The following is a 12,438-nucleotide window of genomic DNA, read 5'->3' on the forward strand; positions in this document are numbered from 1 at the left end:
AATGAGATGGGACGGGGTGCAGGAGGAGGTGGGGGCTATATGGGTGGGAGTTTGGGGCTGGGGGGGGGCAAGCTGAGTCTGGCAGCCCTGTTTTCCCAATAGATAATATAAGCATGGTCATATTTCTGTGGTTTGTTTCTGCGTGCCAGACAAAATCCTGGTGGGCCTCTTCTGTTGCGAGGAAACAGCCCCTTTCCCATGGTTAGATGTACCACTGTAATAATACATTATACGTATCCACGAGTCTCCACTGCTCGCCGGAGACACTTGAACTGGCTTACAAACTATTCCAAACAGTCATCTTAAAGAGGCAGCTCTCTCCACTCCGGTCCAAGGGTACCACCGGTTCTGCAGGTTTTCTATTCTGCCAGGTGGTTATCCACAGTCACCTGTTGTTCCCGGTCGAAAAACTCTGCAAGTTTTTTTTTCTTCCTTTTTCCTGCACCCCAGTCTTTCGTATTTAATTGATGAGCCGGTGTTCAATATATTTTTGAGCACATTTTGAGTGCGATTCTGAGACGGTGGTCATTAAACACTCACGCTAGCCTGAGACCCCCAGTCACCCCCTTGAACCCAGCCTTCACTTTAACCCCGTTTGGTTACAGTCCCAGAGAAAAGCCCGCTTTGGTGGAACTTTTAGTCCATTCTGCCATCGCGGCTTTACATAAAATACCCCGTTGAAAGTCTTTGTCTGAATCTGTGTATCCATTATCTCCCATGTCCCACCGAATGTCATGAATGTGTGTTTGTAGTATGTAGTTGCACCTGTATACTTGTGTGAATGTATATATGTAGATATGTATAGAGGTAAACTTGAATTTTAGTGTACAGGCTGTGGCAACAAATCTGCTAAAGAAGGACAGTAAAGAATGAATCTATCTACCTATCAACAGTATCTGTCTATCTGTCATCTATCTGTCTATCTATCCATCTGTCTGTCTGTCTATCCTTGACTAAACGATGGCCGTCAGAACGGGTGACTATAATTCAGCTGCTGTGATGTCAGTCGGGCTTCTAGTTTCCAGTACGTCAAACACAAAAATACACACTAAAACCAATTTACTGATTAAAAACACAAGTCTACGGAAAAAAAAAACAGCAAGCTGAGCAGAAAATAATCTCAGAATGGTTGCTTGTGAGACGAGTAAGTAATAGCTAGTTTCGAAGCCCATTGCGCACTTCCAGTTGAGTAGTTGGGGGTTAAATTTTTCACGCAAAGGCACTTAAAGAAAGGAGAGATATCCTCGTGACCGGAGGTCTGGCCACGGTGTCTATCAAAACCTAAGTGTCCCGCTGAAGTCACTGAGGGTACGTCCACAGTAACACGTTTGCTACGTTTACGCCTAGCGTCCACGCTACTGCGGCGTTTTCAAACCTCTAAAACAGAGACTTCTGAAAACACCGCCGACCCCGTTTTACTTCAGAAACTCCGGGATTGCGTAGGGCCGAGCGATATAGACAAAAATAAACATCACGATATCTCTGGGCCAAATACCCCGATATCGATGTCGATGTCGATATCGATATCGTGGCGATGTTGTGGGGACAACTACTGGTGCTTTCACAAAACATTTACACAATCAGATACAATGCCTGTATAATAACTATATAATAACTAAGTAGGTAAAGGCAAATAATATAACAGCTAGAACAGTCTAGTAAGGTGAAAAAATTACATCAATTTACTGTAATACTGCCTTTAAAACCACCAGGTACGCCCCCTACTGAAACACAATGATGACTCAACCAAACTCAATCACCATAAACGGTGGAAGGGACTTGCTGAGGCATCAGCTGTGCTCCTACGACCTCCATAGGTTACGGAACTGATGATGATGATGATGATGATGATGATGCCTTTAAAACCAAGAAAAGACAACATTTACACCATATCACGATATTACCATATCCAAAATGTCAGCCGATATCTCGTCTCATATCACGATATCGATACGATATCGATATATCGCCCCGCCCAGGGACTGCGTTTTAGTCTAGATGGGCGGAAACGGAGACTTCTGAAAACAATGATGCCCACGTTCGCTTCCTGATTGGGTCTCAGTCACAATGTACCTGTCCCCGATTCGTCAGGCCCCTGTCACATGACCCTTTTCCGGAAGATCACGGACAACATCGGCCTCGGCTACCATTGGTTAATTCAACATGGAAAACGGATTATGAGCGTCGCTGACCTTTTTGCTCCAAGCAAAGAAATCTCTGGTTTTACTTTTCGCCATCACTGTTCTTCCTCCGTAGTATTGTCTGCAACTAAGCAACTAACTGCAGAGTAGACAATCTGCTTCCTGTTTACACCGGGCATGCGCATGCCTGGTGTATGTGAATCGTCGTGTGAGATGCGTTTTCAGGCGTGTTAGTATGGACGGAGATTATTTCTGAACCGGTGCTAAAATGCTCATCTAGACAGAGACCGTCTCTGTTTTAAAACGTCATTTTAAAAGAAAAACACATAAGTGTAGACGCAGACTGAGACTCGCTCGCTTTAAGTTGCTCAGGGGGTTCAGCAGGATAATGGAAAGTATACATTTTCCTTAAAAAAATGAAATGTCACTCAACCTGTTTCTGGTGCCGGTCTGCATACTGGACGATGAGACGCGTGGTGACGGCGTGGCTCCACGTGTTCCCAAGTGCTGCCGTCACAATCTCGGAGTCCTTCTCTCCAGACGGCGCGGAACCTGAAAAATACACCAGAGGGATTTGAACGCTCGACTCTGGCTTTCCTTTCTCATTCACTTTCACCACATACGAAGGCACACTTCTATCTGCAAACTAGCACTTGTTGGAACAGCCTGCCAGAAGAACCTGAGATGTGAACCACTTCTAACCGAGCAGGCTTAACACTTCTTTCTTAAGCCTTTGAGTAAGTTTTTAGTTGAGAGTATGTGTGTGTGTTATGCATATGTGCACATCTTATATATATGTTTAACAGTTTTATGGTTGGTTTACATTGCCTTCTTTGTATGTTGAATTAACTGTTTTCATGTGAAATGCACTCCAGTTCGCTTGTGTACGATGTGCTACGTCACTAAAGCTGAGCTTGGCACGACACCACTATAGCGTGCTGTCATGAGTGAAACAGCCTGCGGCATATCACAGGGTTCAAAGTCGCCAAACAGCAACGACAACTACAGGTGTCTGACTGTGTTGCCATACGGACTTAAATAAACCTTGACCAGAGCAAAACACAAGTCAAAACTAGTTGGCTGGCAGCTGACACTCTTATCTGCTCCCACTGCCTCAGTGTGACCGGGACGTCTGCTGTTCCTATGACACCAATAAAGCCTGGCTGGGAACGCTGAATCTCTCCGTTTAAAGGATAAGAGGACAGATTTATTTTTCAAACGTTATTCTGTCAGGGAAGATTTTTCTGAGCACGCACATTCATTTCCATAATCATATTTTCACACATCAGAACCTGGAAGCTGTGCAGAACTTGTGCGATTCTCAAAGAGTAAAAACTACTTTCTGGACCAAGTCAAAGCTCATGATCAGGGGTTTAGAGTTTGAAGTTAACAGAGCTGATTCGCTTGTATGCTGTTGAACGACACACTGATGAGCCAAAACATTATGACCACCGGCCTAATATGCTGCTGGTCCTCCGTGTGCCGCCGGAACAGCACCGACCTACAGAGGCATGAACTTTACAAGACCCCTGAGGGTGTCCTGTGGTATCTGGAGGGTCCAAAATTAACTATTTGGCTTAACTGCCAAGGTGGCTGGTAGATAGAAAAAATTACTGGTCAGGCAGGTTTTTTACCAGCCAAAGAAAAATGTATTGCTTTTGACTACTGCAGCTGGCTATTATTACTGTTTAGCATGTCATGTTGGTCTCAAATGCAATTCTCAATCAATATTATAGTAGTGTGTGGTAATAATAGTAGTAGCACTATCTGTATGCAGAAATTTAATCCAACTGTTTCAACACGAACGTGTTTGCTTGGGTCCAGACCTCTGAACCCACTCCAAGTTCAAGTTCAAGTTTCATTTTATTGTCATATGCATATAAAAAGTACCATGTACCTCCAAATGCAATGGCGTGCATATGCCCTGGCTCTCTCAGCCCTTGAAAACTATATATACGGAAATAATAAATAATAACAAAAACAATAAATAAGAAATCGGAAATCGGAAATCCCACAAAAAAAAATAAATCACTGAAGTTATGTAAGGCACCTACTGTTCATTATTCTGACCGCCTGGGGGTAAAGACGGTCTTTGAGGCAGCTGGTCTGAGTTCTGATGCTCTGTGAGCATTGTCCTGAGGGAAGGAGAGCAGACCATGTGCTGGGTGGCTGGTGTCCCCCATGATACTTAAGGCCTTCCTTCTGCAATGGGTGGAGTAAATGTCCGGAAGCTGTGGCAGTGCTATTCCTATGGTTTTTGAAGCTGTTTTTACTATTCTTCTCAGTTGTTTGTGGTCCTGTTCAGTTAGGTTGCCAAACCACACCAGTATGCTTCCAGTAAGGATGCTCTCTATGGTAGTCTGACAGAAATTGACCAGGGTTTTTATGGACATGCTGACATTTTTAAGACGTCTCAGAAAGTATAGTCTCTGTTGTGCCCTCTTAATGACACAACTGGTGTTTAGAGACCAGGGGAGGGTGTCTGGGAAGTCTGAAGTTCTTCACAATTTCAACAGTAAACTGGTGTCTGAACTGTTTTGGACTTCCTAAAATCAACAATTATCTCATTTGTTTTCTCAACATTGAGGGAGAGGTTGTTACCTTGACGCCATACGGATAGATCCCTCACCTCCTTCCTATAGGCATCTTCACTGTTGTCATTTATCAGTCCAATTACTGTGGTGTCATCTGCGAATGTCACTATGCTGTTATGATGTTTGGCTGCACAGTCATGTGTGACCAGACTGTAGAGTGAGGGACCAAGGCAACATCCCTGCAGTGCTCCTGTGTTGAGAACTATGGTAGATAAGTAGGTGCTACCTGCTCTCACTGTCTGAGGTCTACCTGTCATAAAATCATAAAACCACTTACAGATGGAATTACAAAGACCAAGGTCCCTAAGCTTTAACACCAATTTAGACTGTAAATGGTATTACATGCAGAGCTATAGTCAACAAACCACCATCTGACGTAGGTGTTTTTTTCCTTCAAGCTGTTTTAACACAATATGCAGATCCAATGATACACCACCTTCCACAGATCTATTTGACTGATAAGCAAACTGTAGCAGATCAACGTTGGCAGGAACGTTAAGATTTATGTATTTCTTATCTAATTTTTCAGAGTATTTCATTATTTTTTCAATTTTTATTTATTTCTTCCCCTCTTTTTCTCCCCAGTTGTACTTGGCCAATTACCCTGTTTTCCGAGCCGTCCCGGTCGCCGCTCCACCCCCTCTGCCGATCCGGGGAGGGCTGCAGACTACCCCAGGCCTCCTCCAACACATGTGGAGTCGCCAGCTGCTTCTTTTCACCTGACAGTGAGGAGTTTCACCAGGGAGGCATAGTGTGTGGGAGGATCACGCTATTCCCCCCAGTTCCACCGCCCTTCCCCCGAACAGGCACCCCGACCGACCAGAGGAGGCGCTAGTGCCGCGACCAAGACACATACCCACATCCGGCTTCCCACCCGCAGACACAGCCAGTTGTGTCTGTAGGGACACCCGACCAAGCCGGAGGTAACATGGGGATTTGAACCAGCGATCCCCGTGTTGGTAAGCAACGGAATAGATCGCCACGCAACCCGGATGCCCTAAAGCAGGGGTGGGCAATCTTATCCAGAAAGGGCCAATGTGTGTGTGAAGGTTTTTGTTCCAACCAAGCAGTTACACACCTGTGTCTCCTGATCAAGTTCCTCAGCAAAGACTCTACCGGTGGACTAGTGGGATCAGGTGTGTAACTGCTTGGTTGGAACAAAAACCCACACTGGCCCTTCCTGGATAAGATTGCCCAGCCCTGCCCTAAAGCATTTCATTATTACCGAGGTCAAAGCAACAGGTCTGTAGTCATTAAGACAGGACACGGGTGATTCTTTGGGAACGGGCACAATAAGGGTTTTCTTAAAACATGTAGGAACCACACCGTGACAATGACAGATTAAAAATGTATGTAGAAACATTCGATAGCGGACTACAGCAGGTCTAACGGACACGAGATGAGATACCATCTGGGCTGGCAGCTTTGTGTACATTGACTATGAGAACTAATTGTTCGTTTACCATCTGATCTACCCTGTGCCCTTGTCTGGGGACGATCAACGTTATTCGGTTCAGCTTTCACCTACGAGTAGTCAATGTTTTGGCTCATCGGTTTGTATTACTGCATCTGCTTTTGCATCAGCAGCATTTGTTTTAGGACGCAAAATTATGGCCAGCTGGCCACTGAGCAGGCCAACTGGGACAGCTGGAAGTTAAACACCATGCTGTCAGTCATTTGGCAGAAGGTAACTGCAGACACGATTAACCGCACAGACTCTTTCACACAGGCAACTTTCAAGGTAGAAACCTTCTGTAACCTTTAGACGACCGCTGACCTTTCACCCTCTGCCACACTGTGCCTCCTGCCTGGTATATTTTTTCCACGCGATAAGCAGGGGTCCAGGCTTCGCCAGTGTCACATCAGCAACTTGCACTTCCTCAAAACACTTCCTGTGGAACTGTGTGAGCAGGAAGGTTTGTTCATGTGACAGAAAGGCTGGCTGTGAGAGCGGCAAAGGGCCGCCGGGGTGATTTTAATATCAGCTTAATGTGAAAAGATTAGTGAGACTACAAGGAGACTCTCTTATTCACTTTGTTTAAAAATGAAAATACCGTACTCAAAAACTCATCAAAGTTCAGTGAGGACACATGTTCTCATCACTGGCGGCCATCTTGCAACCCTGACAGTGGAAAGTGTTTGCGCTACACAGAGGATGGGACCCTGGCATTGTTATTGACTTTTTCTACTTATTGCGGGTCTCAAGCCAGGCGTTTATCAACGATTCATGTGACGTGAACAATTCGTCTAATGCAAAAAAATGTACAAACTTTTTTCTTTCTTTTTTTTTTGGCTAGGCTTTGCATCATCCAATGTAAAACACATTTGGTGTCAATGTCTCTCTCATCTGTTAATGTAAGAGGGCAACACGACGAAGCCATGATCAGCCATCCCTCAAATGTTCATTTCCGAGCTGAAAAGGTTGAGAAGACAGTTTTACGGAGGATGACTTCAGCGCCGCATGACTGCAGCACCCAAAAAATCAGTTGCACAGTCATGAGGGAAACAAAGCAAAACATGAGTGAAAACCAACTGCCTCTGATCGCTGTGGGTTTCAACAGTTTCCTGAGTTTAAATGAGCGAGCGAGAAAGAGTGAGCGAAAAAGTGCGACAGCGAGAGAGGGGGGGATGGAGATGGACACAGACGGGAGAGAGAAAAAGAGAAACAGAAAGACAGCGAGAGAGAGAGAGAGAGGGAGGGAGAGGGAGAGAGAGAGGAGGTTGTGGGAAGGAGAGGCAGACTAAACAATCTCCATGTGTGAATCAGACCTCCCCGCTGATCCCTTGAGGATGGGCTCTGGTATCAGCCTGACCCCCCCCCCCCGAATACAAACACTGTAATCCTGTTCCAATTCCTCCTACACCTCCCCCAACCAACCCCACCAGCCCACTCCAAAGTCCCTCCAAACCTCCTTCCCCACCCACAAACCTTCTCTTTCATTATTTCTATCAATTCCTTCCACTCTGTCTCCACCACCTACACCTCCTCCCCCCTCATTGGGCATGCTCCTCATTGGCACATGGTATTCAGCCAGCCCCACTGGTATCAACGAGACGTGATCTTTATTCGTGTGCAATCCTTTCTCTTCAGCAATGACTTGTCGGGTTGCAGCAAAACACATGCGGTCCATTGTTGAAGAAAGAAACATCTGGAATCCCGCATTCATTTCTATCACGCCTTGTAGCGAGCGTCACTTCCTGTGCACGAAGAAAGGATCACGGCTCATCCGCAAAGTTACACAACGTCGCTTTAAAGTAGGCCAGGGACCTCTCTCTAGCGGTGAGAGGTGGTAATACCAGTCATCAAGAGTGGTAAAGGGTAACAACACTGGTCTAATCCCCGTCACTACACTAACCAGACCCCCATCTGGTCCATACAGACTGCCCTTCCCATATTTCCCACAGATTCAAGGGCAAACAGTTGATATGGTAAGGGAGGTAGAAACACAGCAAGACGTCTCCGCAGCCCGTCCATTCATCTTTCTGCTCTTCCTCTCTGTTTCTTTACCCTGTCATTCCTTCTGTTGGTTCATAAGCAGGCTAAACCCTATCCAGGCACACTATGGGCATCCATGACAGCTTGCCAGTCCGTAGCAGGGCCCACATATAGAAACTAGTCACACACTCTCCTAATACCATAACAACCTGTTCACAGCCCAGCGTAGTACAGAATCAGAGAGAACGTTGGCAGATTGTTACGGGAGAATGTGTTGGTGCAATCTCAAGCTTTGGGAGCAGGTCAGTAAGACGGGTCGCTGGCAGACTGCCATGTAGAGCCGGCCGTGTTGGGGGAACAGTTAGGATGTTGATGGGACAGCGCTAACGCCTTTGCACGCTAGGTCCAAATTTTTCATCCAAAAATTCCGCGCATTAAAAAGTAAATACGGCCTCAATTTTTGCCCATTACGTTTACACAACTCCCAAAAAGTGATCCGTAATAAAAGTTTTGCTAAAAGGTTAGATTAAGCACCACCCAGTTTACCCAAAACTGGATGGTGCTTGACTATAGTGAAAGTCTGGATTTAACTGATGTTTCTGCAATTGGGGTTCTTACCCCACCTGGAACTGATCGTTTTGAGAATTCTTGTTTTTCACACACTCACACACACACACACACACACACACACACTGTAAGGGTTGCTTTAACAACACTTCCAGTGGCGCTACTCTGTAGGCAACCCGGGCAACTGTGCTGCTGCATAAATTGTGTTTTTGTTGTGATTGAGCAATTAATACATCCCTACTTCATTTCTGTTTTTGTATAAATGTTATGTAACACTGCGAAATGGCGAGTTTTTGGAGATTTCTCGGCACAAGACTGCTTTTGCCGCTTTTCACAGTGAGTCACGGTCAAATAATGGCATTCCACCGAAACAACCAGGAAACGCGCATTTATGACAGGAGAACACTCTTGTCAGTGTGACCCTCCAGCGGGGCAAGAATGCAGCTTTTTGCCGACCTGCCTGAGGAACTACAAAAACCACGGATGTACCAACGGCGACACAACCTGTCCGAAATTGAGGAAAGGCCGTGGACGCACTAGTGGAGGGGCAAACAAGGGGGAGTAAACTAGAGACTCCACAGAAGAGGGAATAGGCCACCCTTGCCATCGATGATGTAATGTGCGCTCCCTGACGAATGAGATGGATGAACTCAAACTTTACACCAGAACCTGCTACGCGTACCGTGATTCATGTTTCATGGTTTTTACAGAAACTTGGCTGCATCAAGACATTTCCAGCTCACTCGTTAAGTTGGATGGCTTTTCCCTGGCACATTCAGATAGGAGTTCTGAGTCGGGTAAGACAAGAGGGGATGGACTATATGTATAAATGACAAGTGGTGTAGGAATACGCCACACGAGAGACTATCTGTAACCTGGAAGTTGAGTGATTATGCTTGAGTCTCAGGCCAGTCTTCCTTCCAGCGGAGTTTGGAAACATTGTGATTTGTGCCGTTTATGTGCCCCCAAGTGGAAACGCGGGGAGAGCTGCAGCCCAAGTGGTGGACTGTGCACATAGACAGTTGCAACCTACACCAGATGCTCCCATGCTCATTTTGGGGGATTTCAACCATTGCACACTTGAAATATCTTTACCCAGGTTTGAACGGTATATTAAATGTGACACTGGAAACAGTCAAATTCAAGACAAATGCTGTGGAAATATGCAGAACTCATATACAGCTACAGCCAAACCACTGCCGTCCAGTTTGGATTCCAACACAGTTCAGCTCATTCCCATCTATTGTTCAGTCCTTAAGAGCAGCAAACCTCTTGTTAAAACTGTTGGGACATCTTCCACGAATCTTATTTGAACAAATCCACAGAAGTCGTCACAGTCGACTAAAAGGTTCCGTTCCGCTTCCGGTGTGGGATGATGGTGGCGCAAATTCACATTTGCAGCGGTCTCACCCAATACTGGCGTGGGAAGATGGCAGTGCGAATTCACATTTGCAGCGGCCTCACCCAGTACCGTCCATGCAGTGTCTTTGTCCACGTCTAAGTTTTGTCTTCGTTTGATGGCTGGGAGAGCTGGCACTGGATTGGCTGGGAGAGCTTGGTCTGCTGCAACCTGTGGGCCCAGGGACCACTGCACCCGAAGAGGTAACACAGAGGGTGGCCTGGCAGGATGCGGAAGCAGGGCAGGCTAAGCTAACTGCTAGCCCACGCAGACCGGCAGTTCTGATAACACCGAGGGTGATCTGGCGGCGGCCTCGCCTGGTGTTGACTGTGTTTTTGGTGTCGTCGTGTGGAGTGCAGGGAGGTGTGTCGAAGGTGTCTGGCTGGGAGAGCTGGCGTTGGATCGGCTGCAGGAGCCTGGTCTGCTGCGTCCTGTGGGCCCAAGGACCATGGCCCTGACCAGAGCTGCACCCAAAGAGGAAACAGTGAGGGCAGTCTGACAGGACACAAAAGCGGGGCAGGCTAAGCTAACTGCTAGCCCATGCAGACCGGCAATTCCGACAGTCATCCTGGCTAGCGTTCGTTCTCCTGGACAGTGATTTTTTTTTTTTAGTTTAGATATACTATGTGTTTGTTTGGATATATGTGTTCTTGTAGTTTTTGGATATGTGTTTTTGTCTTTGTGTTGCACTGCTGTGGGCTGGGGGAAATGATGTTTCATTTCATGTGCACAAGTGCATGAAATGAAACGACAAAGTGTTTCTGACTCTGATTCTGACAGCATATACTAACTTCCGTGTGGATGCTGTGATACCTCAAAAGACACTAAAACAGTATCCCAACAACAAGTCCCACATTACTAAGGACATCAAGGATTGTATCAAATGCAAGAGGCTCACTTTCAGGAATAAGGACCAAGTGCAACTAAGATCTGCACAGAGGGAGCCGAACCAGAAACTCAACACAGTAAAAAGACAATACAGAGAATCCATTTTAAAAGACTTCTGTGCAAATACTTAGAAACTGTGGGTCACTGTGAAATCTATTACAAATATGACTCCCACCAGGAAAACACTGCACACAACAGATGACAGTACTGTGGCAAATGATTTGAACAACTTCTACATCAGGTTTGATTCACTTGGTTTCTCTTTAGAACGTGACAGTGTCATTAACACCATAACAATTGATGATAGTGTTCCAAGGATAGACATTAGTCTCAAAAAAGCCACAAAACTATTTGAAAGAACAAACACAATAGGGCAACAGGTCCTGATGGTGTCTCAGCTTCCCTTTTGAAGACATGTGCGGAGGAACTTACACCAGCCTGGGTCTCGGTCTCTCAAAGGTCTGTTGATTCACATATAGCTCCATCTCTCCCGAAAAAGGCAATCACATTACTCGTGTGGAAGCTGAAGTCAAACATAAATGGACAGCTAGATTCTGATGATGATGCAATACTAACCAGAATACATTTTATTTTGCAACACCTTGAAAACCCCAAGGCCTGTGTCAGACTGCTGTTTGTAGACTTCAGCCACACATCCTTCTCAGTAAGCTCAAACAGATATCTGTTAACCCGGATATCATCAGGAGGCACCACTCCTTTTTGATCAACAGGACCCAGCAGGTCTGAGTGAACCAAACATTATCTGATTCTAAATTCATTAACAGAAGCATTACCCAAGGACGTGTGAGTTCTCCCATTCTTCGAATTATTGTACAAGTAGTCATCCCAGCAGTTTTGTTGTCAAGTTTTCTGACAACACTGTCATCTTGGGACCTATAGATACAGAAGCCGGCATTTCTGGCTTTAGTTCACAGGTCAAAAAGTTTGTATAATGGTGTGATGACCATCATCTCACTGTAAACACTAAGAAAACAGAAGAAATGATTTTGTATCCAGGATATCTGGGGGATCATTCTCCACAATATTCTCCGTAGTATTTATAACATCTATTATATCCTCTGCACCACTGCACTTGATCACCTCTTATTTCACCTGTATAAGTCAGCTCTTGTGTATATATCTGAAGATGTTGTGTTGTCATTCTATGTTAAAGTACACTGAGAGGGCGCGTCCGGGTAGCATAGCGGTCTATTCCGTTGCCTACCAACACAGGGATCGCCCGTTTGAATCCCCGTGTTACCTCCGGCTTGGTCGGGCGTCCCTACAGACACAATTGGCCGTGTCTGCGGGTGGGAAGCCAAATGTGGGTATGTGCCCTGGTCGCTGCACTAGCGGCTTCTCTGGTCGGTCGGGGCGCCTGTTCGGGGTGGAGGGGGAACTGGGGGGAATAGC

The 12,438-nt window shown here is 45.9% G+C and overlaps 1 protein-coding gene across 1 annotated transcript in view; it reads right to left on the minus strand.

Annotated features, from left to right (window-relative positions):
• rad51b (RAD51 paralog B) overlaps positions 1 to 12,438 on the minus strand; it is a 138,121-nt gene that overhangs the window by 99,543 nt on the left and 26,140 nt on the right. The window contains exon 8 of the mRNA XM_056294354.1: positions 2,575 to 2,693. Within this exon, the coding sequence (XP_056150329.1) occupies positions 2,575 to 2,693 (119 nt within the window). The remainder of the gene's footprint in view (positions 1 to 2,574; positions 2,694 to 12,438) is intronic.

The sequence above is a fragment of the Lampris incognitus genome, chromosome 15 (genome assembly GCF_029633865.1).
Source record: "Lampris incognitus isolate fLamInc1 chromosome 15, fLamInc1.hap2, whole genome shotgun sequence".
NCBI classification, from domain to species: Eukaryota; Metazoa; Chordata; class Actinopteri; order Lampriformes; family Lampridae; genus Lampris; species Lampris incognitus.